Source organism: Babylonia areolata, chromosome 2 (assembly GCF_041734735.1).
Source record: "Babylonia areolata isolate BAREFJ2019XMU chromosome 2, ASM4173473v1, whole genome shotgun sequence".
Taxonomy (NCBI): Eukaryota; Metazoa; Mollusca; class Gastropoda; order Neogastropoda; family Buccinidae; genus Babylonia; species Babylonia areolata.
Window position 1 is genome coordinate 11751266 of NC_134877.1, and position 22233 is coordinate 11773498.

The following is a 22233-nucleotide window of genomic DNA, read 5'->3' on the forward strand; positions in this document are numbered from 1 at the left end:
GATCGTTTTGCCTTGTTACAGAGTATATGGGATGGAGTGAGAGGAATGATGAGGGTAAGGTGGGAGTGGGGTGAGGGTAGTAAATCGCTTCTGTCTGTCTGTCTGTCTGTCTGTCTGTCTTGTCTGTCTGTCTCTCTCTCTCCCTTTCTCCTTTTCTCTATCTTTCTCTGTCTTTCCCTCTCCCTCTTTCTTTGTCAGTTCTCGTTTTCGCCCTCCCCCCCAACCCCTAACCCCCCGCCCCCCCCCCCCCCTCTCTCTCATCTCCCTCTCACTCGCAACTCTGTTAGGTTCTATTCTTATCTCTGCTCTCTCTGTCTCGCGCACGCGAAAACACACGTATTTTTTTTTTCTTTTTCTTTTTTCACACCCCTTCCTCGTTTTCTCTCTGTGTACAAACGCGCTAATCGCACTCACGACCGCACACACATTCACGCGTGCGTGCACGCTTGTACATACAACAATGCAAGCACATTCCCAGATAATTATTTGCACTCACGTACACGAATGGGTGTACGTGCTCCCGCGCTCAGGCACCCGCATGCATAATTATTTGCACTGGACAGAGATTAACAGACAGAAAGAGAGACATAGGAAGAAAGATAGACATAGTGCAAACAGATATACAACGCAAACATTATGGCTATTTCCTGAGAGAGAGAGAGAGGGGGGGGGGACAGGGAGGGGGGGGGAGATAGAAAGGAGGTTGAGAGAGAGCGAGAGATAGATAGATAGATAGAGAGAGAGAGAGAGAGAGAGAGACAGAATTCAGGTATCAGCGAAAATCCGTTTCATAAGAACAAATGCAAACAAACATGGAAACAAAAATGTATTTGCTTGTCAGAGAGAAGCCGCTTAGGTAGTTGATTTCACAAATATAAAAGATAACTTTTGAAATCTATTGATTTAAAAGAAAGGAGAAATGCAAAACAATAAAATGCAATGCATTGACGGCATGCCACGACGCGATAGGACATACTATACTGTCATGTGTCGTGCTGGTCTGAGATGTGCTAAAGTATACAATACAGAACAATACAAAATAGAGAGTGTGTGTGTGAGTGCGCGCGCGCGTGTGTGTATGAACAAAGAGGTGTCACACCTGACTGTACTAATGCACTTTGGGCATCAGCTGAAGGTACTGGGCAACAATACAAGACAACACGATATGACACGACACAACACGATACAAGACGACATGACACAACACGATATGACACGACACAACACGATACAACACGACATGACACAACACGATATGACACGACACAACACGACATGACACAACACATGTCACGACACGATACAACACGACATGACACAACACGATATGACACGACACAACACGATACAACACGACATGACACAACACGATACAACACGACATGACACAACACGATATGACACGACATGACGCGACACAACTTGACACGACACGACACTACATGGCATAACAGAACCCAACCCAACACAACCCAACCTAAGCCAGCCAAACCAACCCAACTCGACTCGACTTGACCCAACCCAACCCAACTCAACCCAACTCAACCCAGCCCAACTCAACCCAGCCCAACCCAGCCCAACTCAACACAACCCAACCCAACCCCAACCCAACCCAACCCCAACCCAACCCAACCCAGCCCAATTCAACTCAACTCAATCCAACCCAGCATAAGCCAACTCAACCCAAGCCGACCCAACATTACCCAACCCAACACAACCCAAACCGATGCTGTGGACAAACAATGGAGCTGTGTGTGTGTGTGTGTGTGTGTGTGTGTGTGTGTGTGTGTGTGTGTGTAGTATTAAAATTGTGTGTGTGTGTGTGCGTGTGTGTCTCACCAGACGAGGAGGAGTCGCACGTGGCCTTCGTGAAGCACATGGAGCAGCAGCTGCATGTGTTCGGGCAGGTGGTGGTGGTGTCGCTGGCCGAGATGGCGGGCAAGGAGCAGGTGGTGGGCGACGCCTTCCTCTCCCACGTCCTCATGTTCAACTCCCCGCTCCTCGCATACATCACCTTCGACTTCCACGAGTACTGGTCAGTGTGGTTCTGTAGAATGTGTGTGTGTGTGTGTGTGTGTGTGTGTGTGTGTGTGTGTGTGTGTGTGTGTGTGTGTCCGTCCGGGTGTGTGGTGGGTGGGGTGGATTTCATTATGACCCACTTCAAGTCAAGGCTTACTTTGTTCATCGCCATCACCATCGTCACCAGGACGGTAAAGATGATGCATGATGATGTAATGGTGTGCGCGCGCGCGTGTGTGTGTGTGTGTGTGTGTGTGTGCCGTAGTGTATGTGTATCTGTGTGTGTCTGTGTACATCAGTGTGTGTCTGTGTGTCTGCGTGCCCCTTCTGTGTGCTCGGGCATCTCTGACTGTCCGGTGATGTCATTTACATCTGTCTGTCTGGCCCATGACACAGTAATCTGAGGTCCTCGGTGCACCAGGAACTATGTCCTCATCACGGGCTTGTGTTTCACAGTTCCACAGGGTGTGTGTGTGTGTGTTGGGGTTTCAATGTCACATCCTTCCATTTGGCGCCACCACGAGCTTATTTTTCCATAAACACCACGAGTGCAAAGCCATGAAGCGCAGAGTTCACTGAGGGGAAGGGGGAAAAAAGGGGGAGGGGGTGAGAGGGGGGGGGGGGAGAGATAATTCTTTGGCCTTTCCATGGCCTGCTCTCACCGTCACCTCAGTTTCCATTTCCGCTGCCTGCACTTTCGTTGCTTATGGCGAGTTCCTGCCCTTGACAGGTGTCCGGTGTAGGGGACTTTTCTGGGCACTTGTTGAGATAATAAAATATTCTGTAATCTGTAATCTGTTGTTTGGAGGGCGAGGTGGCGGTCTCGGTTCCAAGGGAGGGTTGGATGGGGGGTGGGGTATTTAGGGGAGAGGGTTTCACTCAGTCTGAATCTGCGACTGTGCAATTATTGAATTATTGATGTCAGTTAGGGGTGAGGGGGCACAGTGGTTGGTGTCCTGCGTATATACGTCAAGTCCGAATAAGGACAGACATTACTAAAAAAAAAAAAAAAAAAAAAAAAAGCCGCAGCGACTCAGTAGCAGTACAGGGTCTCCTCTTGTTTGTGGTCTCGTGGCCACCTTCGCATCGATACGTCCTTGTGGACTGCCACGACTGGGACTTCCGCAAACTGGAGCTGTGGTGTGTGTCAGGGTGAGGAGCGTGAGAGTGACGCCGTTGAAACTGTGCGGAAAAACCAACAGAGAAAGAAAGAAAGAAAGAAAAGAAAGAAAATGAATGTATGAACGAATGAGTGAATGGATGAATGAAAAAAACGATAGCGGCACATGAGACCTCGGTTCTTTATGTAACCCGAGAGACTTGATATTGTGTTGTATTTTTGTGTTTTATTTCTACATTATATGGACGCCGCAACAAATATATGAATATATATGTGGATGATTGCGGTATTTCTGAGAGAAAAGGCAAACAAACAAACAAACAACAACAACAACACCCGCAAAACCAGTTAGTGCAATTCGTGATCATACTAAAGGAAGACCGTACAAACTGTCAATCACTGAAGTGGATACAACTTCTTTGGGAAGCAAAAGAAGTGTCGCCCACCATTAAACGTCAAAAACAGAATGGTTTTTTTTTGTTTGTTTTGTTTTGTTTTTTTTTGTTTTTTTCATCCGAACACACCAAACCAAGCCACATCCCCACCTTCAAGAAGAAAGAAGGAGAAAGAAAGAAATGAATGAAGAAGGAAAGAAAGGAATAAGGAAAGGCACCACCTCTCTAAGTTGTGTGACTGTGAAAGAGCGGGCTGAACGCACGTCGCCCTGTCACCACGTCAAGAGGAAAGACACAGCGAGTGTCGGGTCAGCCGTCAGCCAGTCACTCTGCCAGTACCTCACCTCAGACTCCCACCCGAAAGCCACACTGACAGCACAGACTTCCACCCGACATATGGGTGAGACATACTTCCACCCGACATGTAGGTGAGACAGTCACTCTGATAGCACAGACTTCCACCCGACAGTCACATTGATAGCACAAACTTCCACCCGACAATTACACTGACAGCACCGACTTCCACCCGACAATCACACTGATAGCAGAGACTTCCACCCGACGATCACACTGACAGCACAGACTTCCACCCGACAGTCGCTCTGACAGCACAGACTTCCACCCGACAATCACACTGATAGCACAGACTTCCACCCGACGATCACACTGACAGCACAGACTTCCACCCGACAGTCGCTCTGACAGCAGACTTCCACCCGACAATCACACTGATAGCACAGACTTCCACCCGACAATCACACTGACAGCACAGACTTCCACCCGACAGTCGCTCTGACAGCACAGACTTCCACCCGACAATCACACTGACAGCACAGACTTCCACCCGACAGTCGCTCTGACAGCACAGACTTCCACCCGACAATCACACTGATAGCACAGACTTCCACCCGACAATCACACTGACAGCACAGACTTCCACCCGACAGTCGCTCTGATAGCACAGACTTCCACCCGACAATCACACTGATAGCACAGACTTCCACCCGACAATCACACTGACAGCACAGACTTCCACCCGACAGTCGCTCTGACAGCACAGACTTCCACCCGACAATCACACACTGATAGCATATACTTCCACCCGACAGTCGCTCTGACAGCACAGACTTCCACCCGACAATCACACTGACAGCACAGACTTCCACCCGACAGTCGCTCTGACAGCACAGACTTCCACCCGACAGTCGCTCTGATAGCATATACTTCCACCCGACAATCACACTGACAGCACAGACTTCCACCCGACAGTCACCCTGACAGAACAGACTTCCACCCGACAGTCACCCTGACAGCACAGACTTCCACCCGACAATTACTCTGACAGCACAGACTTCCACCCGACAATCCTTCTGATAGCACAGACACTGATAGTACGGACTTCCACCCAACGATCACACTTATAGCACAGACTTCCACCCGACATGTGGGTAAGACAGACTCCCACCCGACAATCACTCTGACAGCACAGACTTCCACCCGACATGTGGGTAAGGTAGACTTCCACCCGACAATCATTCTGATAGCACAGACTTCCAACCGACAACCACACTGATAGCACATACTTCCACCCGACAGTTGCTCAAATAGCACTGACATTCACCCGACAATCATTCAGATTACACCGATCTCCACCCAGCTATCTTTTACTTTCTTTATTTTATTTATTTATTTATATGTGTGTGTGTGTGTGTGTGTGTGTGTGTGTGTGTGTGTGTGTGTGAAAATGCGTATCGTGAGACAGACTGTTCGTTGAATGCCGAAGAAAGGAGAAAGGTGTCTAGATCCAGACCTGACATACCGCTGCCATTTTAACTCTCTCCATACGAACGGCGAAAGAGACGACGTTAACAGCGTTTCACCCCAATTACCACCATCAAAATATTGCAAGCGGAAGGCTCTTGTACTGAAGAGGTGAATGTTGACAAAGAATACCACAATTCTGACGACGGAAGCTAAAGGTTGGGTCATTGAGACACCCACTGAACATCCGAGGGGTCCGTGTAGAGGAGAAGAGAGGACTGACCGTACTGAGTGAGTTAAGCAAATGCGTCAAAGGAGCGAGGACGGCGTGCTTCTCAGTAATCCTCTGTAAGCTTAGATCTCCACTTTCAATAATTCTGACAGTTTTACATCGTGTAACGTGAACCGAGATCCGCATTGTGATAGCTCTAACATTGTTTGAAATCAGGTCACTTGTGACGTAATGAGGACAGGGGATCGTTGCACGTGATGTCGTTGGTCAGAGAACTGACTGCGGATGGTGGAGTGCTCTGTAGAAGACGTCAGCGCCGTTGACGGGTCAGCTGGAACGTGGTTATGTCAGTAACTTTCAAAGATGTTCACCACCCCGTGATGTTGGTGAACACCCCCCTTTTCTTTCTTTCAGTGACCTTGCTTCGTCCCTCCTTGACCTGAATAACGATATTTCATAACGTGTATAGTTATGTATGGAGGATGAACGATCGCATATGCTTGCGTATGTACGCAAACGAGAGAGAGAGAGAGGGGGGGGGGAGATTGAGAGAGAGAGGGGTGGGGGGGATTGAGAGAGAGAGAGAGAGAGAGAGAGAGAGAGAGATGAAAAGTGCACCATAAACCCTAATTTTATGGAGGAGAGACATGTGAAGTGACTGTGGGTGAGACAGAGACGTGTGAAGTGAAGTGACTGTGGGAGAGACAGAGACATGTGAAGTGACTGTGGGTGAGACAGAGACATGTGAAGTGACTGTGGGAGAGACAGAGACATGTGAAGTGAAGTGACTGTGGGAGAGACAGAGACATGTGAAGTGACTGTGGATGAGACAGAGACATGTGAAGTGACTGTGGGTGAGACAGAGACATGTGAAGTGACTGTGGATGAGACAGAGACATGTGAAGTGACTGTGGGTGAGACAGAGACATGTGAAGTGAAGTGACTGTGGGAGAGACAGAGACATGTGAAGTGACTGTGGGAGAGACAGAGACATGTGAAGTGAAGTGACTGTGGGAGAGACAGAGACATGTGAAGTGACTGTGGATGAGACAGAGACATGTGAAGTGACTGTGGGTGAGACAGAGACATGTGAAGTGACTGTGGGTGAGACAGAGACATGTGAAGTGACTGTGGGTGAGACAGAGACATGTGAAGTGAAGTGACTGTGGGTGAGACAGAGACATGTGAAGTGACTGTGGGAGAGACAGAGACATGTGAAGTGACTGTGGGAGAGACAGAGACATGTGAAGTGACTGTGGGTGAGACAGAGACATGTGAAGTGACTGTGGATGAGACAGAGACATGTGTAGTGACTGTGGATGAGACAGAGACGTGTGAAGTGACTGTGGGAGAGACAGAGACAGACATGTGAAGTGACTGTGGGTGAGACAGAGACATGTGAAGTGACTGTGGGAGAGACAGAGACATGTGAAGTGACTGTGGGAGAGACAGAGACATGTGAAGTGAAGTGACTGTGGGTGAGACAGAGACATGTGAAGTGACTGTGGGAGAGACAGAGACATGTGAAGTGACTGTGGGAGAGACAGAGACAGACATGTGAAGTGACTGTGGGTGAGACAGAGACATGTGAAGTGACTGTGGGAGAGACAGAGACAGACATGTGAAGTGACTGTGGGAGAGACAGAGACATGTGAAGTGACTGTGGGAGAGACAGAGACATGTGAAGTGACTGTGGGAGAGACAGAGACAGACATGTGAAGTGACTGTGGGTGAGACAGAGACATGTGAAGTGACTGTGGGTGAGACAGAGACATGTGAAGTGACTGTGGGAGAGACAGAGACAGACATGTGAAGTGACTGTGGGAGAGACAGAGACATGTGAAGTGACTGTGGGAGAGACAGAGACATGTGAAGTGACTGTGGGAGAGACAGAGACAGACATGTGAAGTGACTGTGGGTGAGACAGAGACATGTGAAGTGACTGTGGGAGAGACAGAGACAGACATGTGAAGTGACTGTGGGAGAGACAGAGACATGTGAAGTGACTGTGGGAGAGACAGAGACAGACATGTGAAGTGACTGTGGGTGAGACAGAGACATGTGAAGTGACTGTGGGAGAGACAGAGACAGACATGTGAAGTGACTGCGGGAGAGACAGAGACATGTGAAGTGACTGTGGGAGAGACAGAGACATGTGAAGTGACTGTGGGAGAGACAGAGACACGTGAAGTGAAGTGACTGTGGGTGAGACAGAGACATGTGAAGTGAAGTGACTGTGGGTGAGACAGAGACATGTGAAGTGACTGTGGGAGAGACAGAGACATGTGAAGTGACTGTGGGAGAGACAGAGACATGTGAAGTGACTGTGGGAGAGACAGAGACATGTGAAGTGAAGTGACTGTGGGTGAGACAGAGACATGTGAAGTGACTGTGGGAGAGACAGCCACAGGACATACCAGCTGTTCGTCATCACTGAGTGATGTTACAGATGACGTTACTGTCGAGTCATTGTTACCATGTTGTCTTCACAGCCGGGGCATGAAGTTCGAGAACGTGTCCATTCTGACAGACGGCATCAAGGACATCATCAAGAACATGAGATACTGCTGGTGAGTCTTCATTGCAGCCCCCTTCTCTTTCTCTCTTCTTGTGTTCGTCTGTGCCCTGTGTGTGTGTGTGTGTGTGTGTGTGTGTGTGTGTGTGTGTGTGTGTGTGTGTGTGTGTGTGTGTGTGTGCGTGCATGCGTGTGTGTGTGTGTGTGTGTGTGTGTGTGGAAAGGAGTGAAGTGGAACAGGGGTGTTAAATGTATTTTATGAGGATGGTTGTACCGGAGAAGGTTGCCAGCGCGTGAAATTCGGGCTGCTGGCTCAAGGAGATCTATCTCATAACCCAGTTTTTGTTTTTTTTAAAGCGCGCTAGGAAGGAACTCAGTTTAATGCCTCATCCGAAACACTGATACCCGTACCACTCTCAAGGTCTTGTGAAGGTGAGGGGCGGGAGGGAGGACCAAGGACCCCCAGTGCCTCTTGCGTCCTAGAAAGGCACAACGTCAACTGGGCCACCGCTGGCTGTGGTGATCCATCATCCAATGCAGAGTGCAGAATCACGGCATAATCTGCCCCGTCCTGTGTGACTGCCTTCAGCTCTACTGCACCCCCTCTCGCTCTCTACGATCTCTTTCAGACCCACTCTGTTTCTCCGTTCCCGGGTTCGAACACCCTACAGTCGGCTGCCATGCCGCTCTTTCTCTGACCCTGGGCATTAGTACTCTTGGATTAATCCCCCTTGTTCCTCCGACTCGTTAAATCCCTGCACTCGTACGTTCTTTCAAGTCTGGCCTTGAAACCTAGGTACCTCTTTCTGAAACAGCCCTTCCCTCCCCACCCTCCCCTCCCTCTTTCCGCCCCTGGTGTCTCTAACCATCTATCTGTGTGTGTTTGTTAAGTGTTGTCTTTCATCCCTGTGTGATCATTTGTGCATGCGAGTGAAAGTTGGGTAGTGAAGTGGCTTTGATTTGTCTCCGCATAAGATTCAGTGCAAATGAAATAGTTTTTAAATTTTTTTTTTAATTATTATTATTATTATTATAATTCGTCGTCGTCGTCGTCGTCGTCGTCGTCGTAGTAGTAGTAGTAGTAGTAGTAGTAGTATCCCCTGCTTGCATCTTCCCCCTGCCTGTCTAAGGGAGACCCCGCCACAGACGGGCATTTCTTTTTGAAGACGCAGCAGCGATTGACGACGAGCGCTGCACACCCTACTGATGAGAGTCCGGTGTTTTACTTAATTCACCGGTCTGCTGCCGTGTCCTGACGGTCCACTGGACACCGACACAGAACTGGTCCACAAGCCGTCCTGCTTGTCGACATTCAGCAGGGAACGAACCCACTCATCATTGTTGACAGCCAGCACTTGAGCATTCCAGAAACACGTTAATTTGCTGACGTTGGTTTCACGACACCGCGTCTTGTGTGTAGATAAAGCAAATAGAGTGAAAATGGACTATATAGGTCACACGTTTCAAGAACAAAAAAAAAAAAAAAGAAAGAAAAGCACTGTCTTGACCTTGGGGACGATAACCGAAACAGGATAAGGTGCAGCACAAAGCGTTCTGAAACAGCACAGGCATGCACAAATGAATGGTTTTTCTCAGGTTACAATGTTTGGGGCGGTATACTACAACCACACATTTGCGTTTCAGATGGCTTGGCCTTGAACGTATTTCATTTCGCTTGATTGACAGCGAAGTGACCCAGTGACAGCAGTGCGACATTCATTTCGCCAGTTGATGGCCCCATAAAACATGATTAACGAAAGAGATAGTCTCGCACTGTTCGCCTGATGACGTACAGTCCGTGAAGACAATCTGAGAGATCGACTGTCCTCTGGAATTCAAGGAGGTCACAGCCTTGTCTTGAGCATTGTTATTTTCCATCACCCGGCAGTCATCAACCGCACCCCACCACACCTCCCTACAACACCAACAAAAGGTGCATTCTTACTGTCGACCTCAGTACCAGTCTCGCCTCTGGTCGTGTCGTGTGACTGGTGAGAAAAGCTTGCCCTTACCCACCACCCCCTCCTCCCCAGGGATGCTCACCCCCGTCGGACGTATCACCAGGGTTGACGCCGATGTTAAACCAGAGTGTGGCTAAGCTAGTAAGGTAGAGACAGACAGAGACAGAAACAGAGACAGAGAGAGAGTGACAGTCAGAGAGAGAGAGAGTCAAACAGACATACAAAGACAGAAACAGAGACACAGAGAGAGTGACAGTCAGAGAGGGAGAGAATGACAGTCAGACAGACAGAGATGACAAATGAAGAACACAGAACAAGGCCGTAGATAAAACAACGATCAGTGGCAGACGGAACTCCAGAGGTGCTAGCTGCAGTCACTCTCACTGCCTGTCGCCCGGTCCTCGGACGGCGAAGTGGGTCACCCTTACCCGACTGCCCGTGGCTTTCTGTGCAGGCAAAGACACTTCAAGGTGGATTGCTGACAACCTCCTGTCAACTTATGCGCGCTTCTGTAAATAAAAGAAAAAAAGAAGAAGAAGAAAAAGAGAAAAACTGTAATCCTTTCTTCCTAAATCCCATTGCTTGTTCGCTGACATATCTCCCAACAGCGACAAGCTTTTTTTTCTTTTTATTTTCTGTCGCGAACTCCCATCTTGCCCTGCCCCATCTCTCTCTCTCTCTCTCTCCTTCCTCCCCTGCACACACACACACACACACACACACACACACACACACACACACACGGCAGACAGAGAGAAGCGGAAATGGGAATGATGTTAATGTCATGCTATGGCTTTTCAGAGTCAGAATCGAATGATTTATCATCCCCGTTTTAACACAGAGACCGAGAGACAGACAGATACAGACAGACACACAGGTACAGGGTTTATTGTTGCCGAACGTCCAGCCGACCTCACATGGCCTATGAGGACTGTAAAACCATACAGATGCTTAACCGCTTCAACGCTAAACTGTCACATATGTTCACAAAAAACATCAAGATAAACCTCAAGGCAAATAAGATTGGGCCGTGCTAAGGACACCAGCCATTCCGATTAATTTATCATCCCTAGATTTAAAAACAAATCGTAAACAAAAGAGGCAAGGCCTTCAAGACTCACTTGTGATACACTTTAAAAAATCTAATCTTTAAAATGTGTTCTGTATTTATTATCATAAAGCTTCGGGTTAAAAGAAAGAAAAAAAAAGTCCTAAAGGTAGATTCGAACCTCGCTTGTTCAGGTGAGAAGAAACTGTCTTACCCATTACACTATCGTGGCTCCTTAACTGACGTTCTAAAATATAACATTTAAACATGCTTTTTTAAAGGGCGATAAATCGATTGCGGTATTCGCAGTGAGAACGCTGTTTAAATCAGGTGTATCTTGGGCATTCAAAAAATCTTTAAGGGCAATTAAAAATTCTTTTTAAGTCCGCGGTAAAGGAGACGTGGCTATCGCCGCAATCACACTGCAACATTTAGCCGTTTTCTCTGGATCTAGATAGATGTACAAGTTTAGTTACACCCGGTTGACACCGGTTGATTCAATTTCTCTTTTATGTTCGTTCAAGTTTTATAGTTTTAAAGTTGATATGAAAATTGACTATTCTGTTAAACTAATAACATGTAGAGCCAAGTACAAGTTCTTCTAAACGTCGTATAAAATGAAAAGGACTTCATTTTGAGAAGAGTCAAGACTGGAATTTTTTACGTTTCATCAATTCAAGGGTGTTAACTCTCAGGTTTATTATTTTTAACTGTGAATTCCGACTGATTCTGTGGATATTTTGATGGCAGTTTGGGGCATAATCCAGTAAGTGATGAGGCGTTCACAAATCTTTCTCTGTATAAATATTTAACGGTCTCCTTCTCCAACTTTACATCACATGTTATCGTGTATTGTCGATTGAATATAGGATTGAACGGGCAGGTCAGCAACTTGAAACAAAATGGCGACGTTCGCGTTCGTGAAGAATATGAGCACGCGCTTTGAATATGTATAGATAGGTGTACGCAATTGATTTTTGCCCATGACCTTCAGGGCTCAGCCAATAGATCTATAAAGATTTTCGAAAAAAGACCACTTGGGCGAATGAACATAGTGAAAGCCCTGTACACTGAGAGTAAAACACACAAGTTTTTTTATGTACTGAGTATAATTTCAAAATGTAATGTTTAAGATGAGAAAGATCAGTTTAAAGCAAATTAAGCCCCATAGCGTTAATTACAGATTAATTTCCCTTTTTTCTATCTGCAGCAAAGACATGCAAAATAAATATAACTGCCATGCTTAGCAAAAGAAGTTTCTGTTTGAACAAAAAATGATAAAAATGACTGCTCTTGTTGTTGTGTCAGAATATCAGATCAAAGTGCCAAGTTTAGAGAATAAAAAAAAAAAAAATGACAGTAAATTCAGTTTGCATATAATTTGGCTTCTTTTTTTATATATATTTTTGTGCCCATCCCAGAGGTGCAATATTGTTTTAAACAATATGACTGGAAAGAACTGAATTTTTCCAATTTTTATGCCAAATTTGGTGTCAACTGATAAAGTATTTGCAGAGAAAATGGCAATGTTAAAGTTTACCACACACACACACACACACAGAGACAACCGAACACCGGGTTAAAACCTAGACTTTGTTTTCACAAGTGAGTCAAAAAGGAAACAAAAAATAACAAGAATACTTCAAAACCAAGCAGAAAATACATAAAGAAAATGCCAGATAGGCAATTAACACTGCAGAATGGACAGCTAGTGCCCATCCCAGTATTTACAATCTTCACTACCTAATCGCCAGAGCAAAACAGCACATACAGTACATCATAGACTGCAGAAAAAAAAAGTGTCAAGGCCTGCTCGATAAAAGAAAGGGGAATGGACTGGGAAGGCAGAAAAGGGAGACAACAGTGAAGGAAGAAAACAGGCAGAAATAAAGAGAGCAATAGTAAAGAGGAAATTCCTAGCATATAATTTCCGGAAGGCGGGGATGCTGTTTACATTGAAAGACCCCCGGCATCCCCACGGGGGTACAGACATACAGAGAGCGAGCCAGCGAGAGAGAGAGAGGGATGGGGTGGGGGGGGGGGAGTGAGAGTGGGGGATGGGGGACGGAGAGAGGGAGAGAGTATAGTAGAAGTAAAAAGAGAAGAAAAAAATCTTAAACAGAAAAAAATAAGAAAAACTAAGTCACTCCAGTCGTTTGTTGTTGATTTTAGGTGAAGACCCCTCCCAGGCTATCGCCCACGGCAATATAGCTTTTCCGCGTACGAAGAGATCATAAAGGCACGATGCAAAGTTGACCAGGAAAGATCAAGCGGCCCTACCGCATCGATCACAGCTTCTCGTAATCGGTTGTTTGTCTTCAGTCCGCAACTGACTGATCCACTTCAAAGCTGCCCCCGTCACAGATAGCATGCTTCGTTTGAATTTGATTTGAAGACATGTGACGTGCATCGCTCTTCATGTCACACAGAGAGTCTAGCTAGGTGTAATACATTCGCCCCACCTCCCCTTCGATACCCACCTCTCTTCCCCTCCCACACACGCATACCCACGCCTTCCATTTTGATGACGCGGAGGAGGAGGTGTAGTTTTGTTTTGGATTGTTAAAACACACTCAGACACACACACACACACACACACACACACACACACACACACACACACACACACACGCGCGCGCGCGCGGAGAGAGAGAGAGAGAGAGAGAGAGAGAGAGAGATCTCTTATCTTTTCCTCTTAGTTTTCAAAGCAAGGTGAAAAAAACAGCAGTACAAGCTTATTTTGTTTGCCCTCAAGAGAGATCGTTTTGACATGATTGGACGCACTTGTGCATTCACGAACAGACGTACATACAGGCACGTACACCCACGTGCTCAAGCGCACATAATTTCATACTCAGACGCATTCAAGCACCCGCGTGTACAGAGGCCAGAAGTTGAAGGTTCGCGTGATCATTAACTGTGACAATAATCTTAATACCACCTTACGACATGTTTATAGTTCTTGCTGACGTCAGCGGCAGTAGCAGCATTGCCCATAACGCCCTAATCCAGTATGTTGAGCAGCAACAAAGAACCGTCACTGTTGTGTGTTTTGGGCCAGTCTCGAGATGGTACCCCAGGTGTGCTTCAGGGTGTTGAGTTCTGCTTCTACCCTGAGGCTGCTGACGTGGCACAGTAGTATCGATATCTGAAATAAGAAAGCTATCGGTGTTGTGTATGAAGTTATAGCCTTCATCGTGTTTCGTCATGATACGTAGAAATTAAATTATGATGGCCCTTTGAACCCGTTTCAAGTTGGGGTTTTTTTGTTTTGTTTTGTTTTTGTTTTTTTGTTTTTGTTTTTTTAGGCAGAAAAAAAAAAGAAGAAGAAAAAGTAAAGGACGATACGCAAGTATCAGGCTACACTGAGGTTTATGATTCTCATAACATAATTCAGCCGTTCTCTCGTTCACAGGCACAGACGCAAGTATCATTTTTGCGCGAATTCACGCACGTAGATTTTCTCCTGCACGTAACACGCACACGTGCGCGCGCGCGCGCACACACACACACACACACACACACACGTACGCACGTACACACACATACACACACACACGTACGCACGCACATACACACACGCACGCATAGACACGTAGGCACACACACACACACACACACACAAGTGGTACAATGACCGCAACAAGAAATGACAAGGCAGCTGGCGTGTGACAGTCAATCGGCCAAGAGAACAGGGAACAGCCCCTGTAGCCTGCTACAGCATCGTGAACCATGTCACGTCCTAATGATGTGTTGTTCAGAAGATGTTTGTAGCAAACAGAGAGACTAACACTGCAGTGTAGTTATGCAAAATGGGGGGCGGGGTGTGTGTGTGTGTGGGGGGGTGGTGTGTGGGTGGGGTGGGGTGGGGGGGAATACGGTGGATAAATAATCAACAAATCACCATATTCACAGAAACATCGTATCAACTTTTTTGTGTGTGATGATGTAAAAACTCCCACCCTTTCTTTACTTTTGTTTGTTTAATGGTTTTGATTTTGTTTCTTAATTAATGGCTTAAGCTTGTTTGTTATCTTCTTCGTGTGGAGTGATGACCTAGAGGTAACGCGTCCGCCTAGGAAGCGAGAGAATCTGAGCGCGCTGGTTCGAATCACGGTTCAGCCGCCGATATTTTCACCCCCGCCGCTAGACCTTGAGTGGTGGTCTGGACGCTAGTCATTCGGATGAGACGATAAACCGAGGTCTCGTGTGCAGCATGCTTTTAGTGCACGTAAGAGAACCCACGGCAACAAAAGGGTTGTTCCTGGCAAAATTCTGTAGAAAAATCCACTTCGATAGGAAAAACAAATAAAACAGCGCGCAGGAAAAAATACAAAACAAGAGAGGCAAGGCCTTCAAGACTCACTTGTGATAAATTAAGTCCCCTAGCATTAATTACAGAGTAATTTCCCTTTTTTACTATCTGCACCAAAACGTTTGCAAAATAAATAAAAATTCCATGCTTAGCAAAAGAAGTTCCTGTTTGAACAAAAAATGATAATAATGACTCCTCTTGTTGTTGTGTCAGAATAAGAGGTCAAAGTGCCAAGTTTAGAGAATACAAAAAATATAAATATAACAGTAAATGCAGTTTGCATATAATTAGGCTTCTTTTTTATTTTTTGTGCCCATCCCAGAGGTGCAATATTGTTTTAAACAAGATGACTGGAAAGAACTGAATTTTTCCTATTTTTATGCGTAATTTGTTGTCAACTGACAAAGTATTTGCAGAGAAAATGTCAATGTTAAAGTTTACCACGGCCACACACACACACACACACACACACACACACACACACACACAGACAACCGAACACCGGGTTAAAACCTAGACTCACTTTGTTTGCACAAGTGAGTCAAAAATGGGTGGCGCTATAGTATAGCGACGCGCTCTCCCTGGGGAGAGCAGCCCGAATTTCACACAGAGAAATCTGATGTGATAAAAAGAAATACAAATACAAATATTTGTTTTTGTGGGGGTTTTTTTTGTTTTGGTTTTTTTTGGTTTTTACACAATAAAAGCAATAAAGAAATATGTGAACGACAATGCAGTTGAACAACGAGATAGAAGAGGAAGAACTCAAAGCATCTATACATATTCATGGCGCATAATATACAGGATGACGTAAAACAATCTCTGACACTGTACGGTGCTCATGACCACCACCACCACCACCACTACCCATACCCCTACCGCAGCTTCTGCTGTCCAGTAAGAATTGAGAAAAAAAAAAAATAAAAAAAAAAAAAAAAAAAAAAATCAGCCAGCACAGCCGAACTACGTGTGTGTGTGTGTGTGTGTGAGGAGTAGGTTGGGTTGTTGTTTTTTTCCCTACGACTAAGTAAGGACAAAGTAGAGAAAGTGTCAAATTGGAATATCATCTATTTTAGAATTATTGGGGTCATGTAACTGTCTGAATGGGTTCGATCCTGGGCTGTGAATTATCTTATCAATGAGCGCTAAGTGTAGACTGCTACGCGCTGGGTCTCAGTTTATCGTTTCAATCGAAATCTAGCCACACAGGCCGTTGAATTCTCAGAGGAAGTGTTCTAGTTTTTGTTGTTTTTGTGGCGGTGGTGGTTTTGTGAAGAGGTTTTCGCAGAGCTGGGAGATCAGTCATGGAAATCACTGGTTCACAAGGTTTTTATCTCCCTCACGTCAGCCTCTCTCTCTCTCTCTCTCTCTCTCTCCCTCCCGCTCTGTTTTTGCAACGGCTTTTAAACAAACCAAAAACAAAACAAGATCCAAACAAAAGCGTCACTTAACATAAAGCAGAAACGACAACAACCAACAATGCACACTTCTCCTATCATGTTTCTCTGGATGTGGTTAAATGATACAGTTAACAGATGAATGAATCATGAATAAACAAATAAATAAATAAAACCTACACAATTGCGAACTTTTTTTTTTCCAAGCTCAACGCGATCCCTGGTTTTGCACACACACACACACACACACACACACAAAAAACAACAACAAAAAAAAAAACCATCCACAGGCTGTCAACAACAGGAAGCCTACGTTTCATCATCCTTTACCCTCCTCCACCCCCACTCCCTCCCCCACCTCCTCTTCTCTCCCTCCCCACCCCCACCCCCACCCCCTAACCCCCACCCACTTCCCGGGACGGGCCATGAGAGAGAGCGTTGACTCCCGTCGTTGAAGGGGAGGGCAGAGGAGGAGGGGACGGAATGGTCCGGAGTGTGTGTCTTCTTTGCCCGTCCTTGTCTGCCCTCACCTCCAGAGAGATGGGGGTGACCTGTCTGCTCTCACCCTTCCTTCCCTTATCCACCCCCACCCCCCCCCCCCCGCCCCCGCCCTCACTCCCCACTCCCCTGCCCTCCTTGTCATTTGTCTCCCTTGTCAGGCTGGGACTGTCACTTCCGCGTCCCGTTCGTCACCCACAGCAACGGAGAGCTGCACGCTACCAGAATATTCGAGGAGCGTATCGTCATTAAAAAAAAAAAAAGAAATAAAAAAAATTATTAGTACTTTTAATATGTAAATCTGGTCTTATTTTTACATAGGCTGGCGCTTTTTTGCTATTTGCGAGCTGTACACGACCAGAATATTCGAGAAACGTGTTGTCATGGGTTTTGTTTTATTTTATTGTATTGTGTGTGTGTGTGTGTGTGTGTGTGTGTGTGTGTAAATCTGGTGTTGTTTTTACTTAGGCTGGCGCTTTTTTTGCTATTTGCCAACCTTCTGTTTGTTTTACTTGTTAAAAAAAAAAAAAAAGTGTTCGCTGCTCCATTTGTTGCGAACCGGTCAGTGACTGACACAAGCACCAAGTATGTCATACCACATCCACACACCCAAGTTCATTCTGTCTGTCGCAGTTCAAGTGCTGGTCGTATGTATTATGTCTTTGATGGAATCAATGTCACTTTGGATGAAATGAACCCAGATCTTGTGTGACGCATGGTTACTCGCTTTTCTACTTTTCCTTTTCCTCGTGTACTGGCTGTGTATGTGCCCAGTTTCGGCAGTACTGAGGTTGTGTGTGTGTGTGTGTGTGTGTGTGTGTGTGTGTGTGTGTGTGTGTGTGTGAGGAAGAGAGAAAGAGAAAGAAAGAAAGAGAGAGAGAGAGAGACAGACAGACAGAGAGAACTCAAATGTTTTATTGAGGATAAATCGATAAGCCACAAGCTTCTTTTTACCATATCTTCGCAATAAGAAAATGTTCAGAACTTTTTTTTAACGAAGTAGAAAAGAGAAGAATAAAATGAAGAGGGAGACAGAGAAGGTGGAGGGAAAAGATGACAATAGAAGAGTAAAAAGAAAGGGAGAAAGAAAGAAAGAAAAACACCATTAATTCGATGAGATCATATAATCGTAGCTCAAGATATTAAGAAACAAACTAGGTGATTTTTTCAAAAGAACAATTCAGACAAAAACATATATTTGTTTTTGCTGGGGGGGGGGGGGGGGGGGCTGGGTTGTTATCAGCTTGCAAAACTGTAAATAATGTCTTGAAAGGAAAATTAAAACCAACATAAATGAACTTCAAATGAATGGAAAAGGGGAACTCAAAGAGTATTTAAGAAAGCAAAACAGAATGTCACAATAGAATCATGTCCTTCTTATGATTAGGGAGAGAGGGGGTAGGGGAGGAGGCAGGGAGACTGATGGCGGGGGACGAGGGAAAGGGATCAGGTGGGAAGAAAACATGAGGAGACAGATAAGAATACAGAGAGACAGACAGACAGACAGACGAAAGGAGAGAGAGAGCGTGTCTGTGTGTAAGAGAGAGAGAGAGAGAGGCAGACAGACGAAGAGAGAGAGTGTGTGTGTGGGAGAGATTCAGATTCAGATTCAGGTTCAGATGTTTATTCAGATAAAGGCCTTGGCCCCATACTGAAGGGGCTAATACAAAGGAACATAATACATAATTTTCATTAACAAAGGTACCAGTTAACAGACATAAGGTCTGCAAACGAATATTAAGAGACTGCAGTGCGCAGCCTCTTGCTTGCTTCATAAATATACATAGCTAAATTAAAAATAACTGTCTCATTTCTTGTTGACAACAACATTTTCAGCCTAAAATGACATGGTTCTGCATAATACTTCGAATTAATTAATTTCACTCTGAGATCATGAAAAGCAGGGCAACAAAACAAAAAATGGATTTCATCTTCTTTAGCCTGATTGCATAAGCGGCACAAAAGTTGTGTGTGGGAGAGAGAGAGATGGAGAGACAGACAGACAGACAGATAGACGAAGAGAGAGCGACGAAAACAAAGAGAGAGAGAGAGAATGTGTGTGTGTGTGTGTGTGTGTGCGTGCGCGCGCGCGCGCGCGTGTGTGTATAAGAGAAAGAGAGAGAGAGAGAGAGAGAGAGACAGACAGACGAAAGGAGAGAGAGTGTGTGTGTGTGTGTAAGAGAGAGAGAGAGCAGTACAGGAGGGTGAAAGATATATGATCCCATGACGGATGGCGAACCCATGTCATGAGTGTAATCTTGTTAATCTTTACCGTCCTTGCCGTGACCTATCTCACCATGGGGGATAAGGTCTGAGAGTGTGTCACATAGAACCTGTTGTTCATTGGATCCAGTGCTCGACCACAATGATGAAAACTAGGGTCACGTTAGGAACTGCTCTCAGCACCTTGGCCTTGGACAACAACAAAAACAACCCAACCCCAAACCAAACCAAACCAAAACAACAACAGCAGCATCGACAACAACAACAACACCAAAAAAGCAACCCCCCAAGTGCCCAACATAATAAAATACTGAAAACAGAGCGCTTTTCAAGAGGCTGAAAAAATAAGTAGTTCCTGATTTTCGTCTGATTCTGAAAAGAAATGCAGTGCTCCTTTGTTTCAGACATCGCACGAGGACCGGTATGGCTTGATATAAACACACCTACAGCATAGCTTGCCTTTAACGCCACTATTTCGGGGTGTTCGCCACAGTAAAATTCTCTCAGTAAATTCGACTCGATTCGATTGGACATTCAGAGACGGAGAGCTAGAGAAAAAACCCCCAGAGACACAGAGATGCACACAGAGAATATGTGGCTGTTAGAAGATGGTTGCTGGTTCTTTGTGTCCGGAGATCACTGGGAAGGTTCTCCTCGGGGTGTGGCACAGGATTTCTGGTGGTCGAAAAACACGATTCTTCAGGCTACAGCCCTAACCGCAGCTTTTGTACAGACACTGTTTGGATTGGAGGCGTTCTGTTCAGGCGTTCATGCTTTGCCATGTTCCCGCTTCTTTCCCCCCCCCCCCCCTCTCCCCGCACCCCCACGCGGGGGAAAGAGTGGGAATGTTGGAAAGGGAGGGAATGCCAGAAAGAGTGGGAATGTTGGAAAGGGAGGGAATGCCAGAAAGAGTGGGAATGTTGGAAAGGGAGGGAATGCCAGAAAGAGTGGGAATGTTGGAAAGGGAGGGAATGCGAGAAAGGGTAGGTTTTCAAAAAGTTGAGTTTTCAGGCCATTTTTTTGAAAGATTGAAGCGAGGGAGAGTGGCGAAGGTCGTGAGGTGAACTGTTCCAGACAGATGGAGCTGCGTGGGGGAAAGAAAGAATCTGGTTTTTACACGGGAAGAAAGTAGCCTCCGTGAATCGGAACACGTGATGATCTGAGTTGCCGTGGAGGCATGGAAGTTTGAATCGCTTCTCTCAGATACTGAGGGGCAGCACCTAAAACGGAGTTGAAGATGAGAGTTGCGACATTGTACCGAATGCGGGCAGAAACTGGTAACCAGTGAAGAGAAAATAGAAGAGGGGTGACATTGTCAGTGTTTACGGTTCTGAAGATTGATCATGCTGCTGCGTTTTGAACTCTCTGGAGTTTTTGTATTGAATATTGAGGACGACTGATGAGATGAGGAGTGAGTTACAACAATCGAGTCTGGACAAGACAAGAGAACACAGCAGAGTTCGTGTTGCTTGAATAGTGAGGAGATGTCGGATGGAACTGATCTTTCCAATTTGAAGGTAGTTGTATGCAGCCTTGCAGAGATTGTTTACATATTTCTTTCTGAATAGGCTCTGGTGTGTTCTCTTGTCTTGTCCAGACTTGATTATTGAAATTCACGCCTTGCAGGGTTTTTTTTTTTTTTTTTTTTTTTTTGGTTTGTGTGTGTGTGTGTGTGTGTGTTGTTGTTGTTGTTTTACTGAAGATACAATGTCTACGTCTGAATCTCCAATTTTAAGAGAAGAAGGTCAGGATTAATGAAAGACAATCTGAAAAAATAATGATAGCTTCTCCATAGCTTCTGACCTCATGCGATAACTGTATACTTACCAGGTAGTGTCGATATCGTCTATGGTTCATTTCAATGTCCATGTCAATATCTGTATTTGACACCTCATCTGACTGTCGAATCCTGATTCCATGATTCTGCGATTCAGTTTTAACAGTTGGATACGTGGCTGTGCTCATAGTCTTTCCGTCTCTCCTCTGTATTATCCTTGCTTGTCAAATCCCATTATACTTGCCCCACCCTTTCTTCTGTGTCTCTTCAGCATGTTACGAAGTGGACCGCGAGCTGACAGGCCAAGTGTGACTCCGCTGATACTGCGACAGACGATGTGGCCATTTCGGTGTTATATTCCATGTATTTGTCATGACAAGTTCATTTTCGTGGTTCTCTTCAGAGGACGTTGTTTTTCCATCTCACAGCTGTGGTTTTCATTTAGAAAATCACATAAAACTGCTTGCATTGTTTAATTTAATGTTCCCGTGTTCGTTAGTAGGTAGGAGAGACTAAAGAGAAAAGACATAGAAGACTAAAAAGAACAGCTGCCGCATGAGCGCGCCGGCACATACACACACGCGCGCGCGCGCACACACACACACACACACACACGCCGCGCGCGCGCACACACATTGTTCTCTGCCTCCCCCCTCCCCCCTCTCTCTCTCTCTCCCCCTCCCTCTCCCCTCCCCGTCTCTCTCTATATCGTATTTCTCTTTTAGTCTCAACAGATTTCTCTGTGTGAAATTCGGGCTGCTCTCCCCAGGGAGAACGCGTCGCTACATTACAGCGCCACCTTTTTTTTTTTTTCTTTTTTTTTTCCTGCTTGCAGTTTTATTCGTTTTTCCTATCGAAGTGGACTTTTCTACAGAATTTTGCCAGGAACAATCCTTTTTGTTGCCGTGGGTTCTTTTACGTGCGCCAAGTGCATGCTGCACACGGGACCTCGGTTTATCGTCTCATCCGAAT

The 22233-nt window shown here is 45.8% G+C and overlaps 1 protein-coding gene across 1 annotated transcript in view; it reads left to right on the top strand.

Annotated features, from left to right (window-relative positions):
* The window catches only part of LOC143297706 (phosphatidylinositide phosphatase SAC2-like), a 282281-nt gene that overhangs the window by 208815 nt on the left and 51233 nt on the right, over positions 1–22233 (top strand). Inside the window, exons 10-11 of the mRNA XM_076610130.1 lie at positions 1843–2035; positions 8020–8097. Of these exons, the coding sequence (XP_076466245.1) occupies positions 1843–2035; positions 8020–8097 (271 nt within the window). The remainder of the gene's footprint in view (positions 1–1842; positions 2036–8019; positions 8098–22233) is intronic.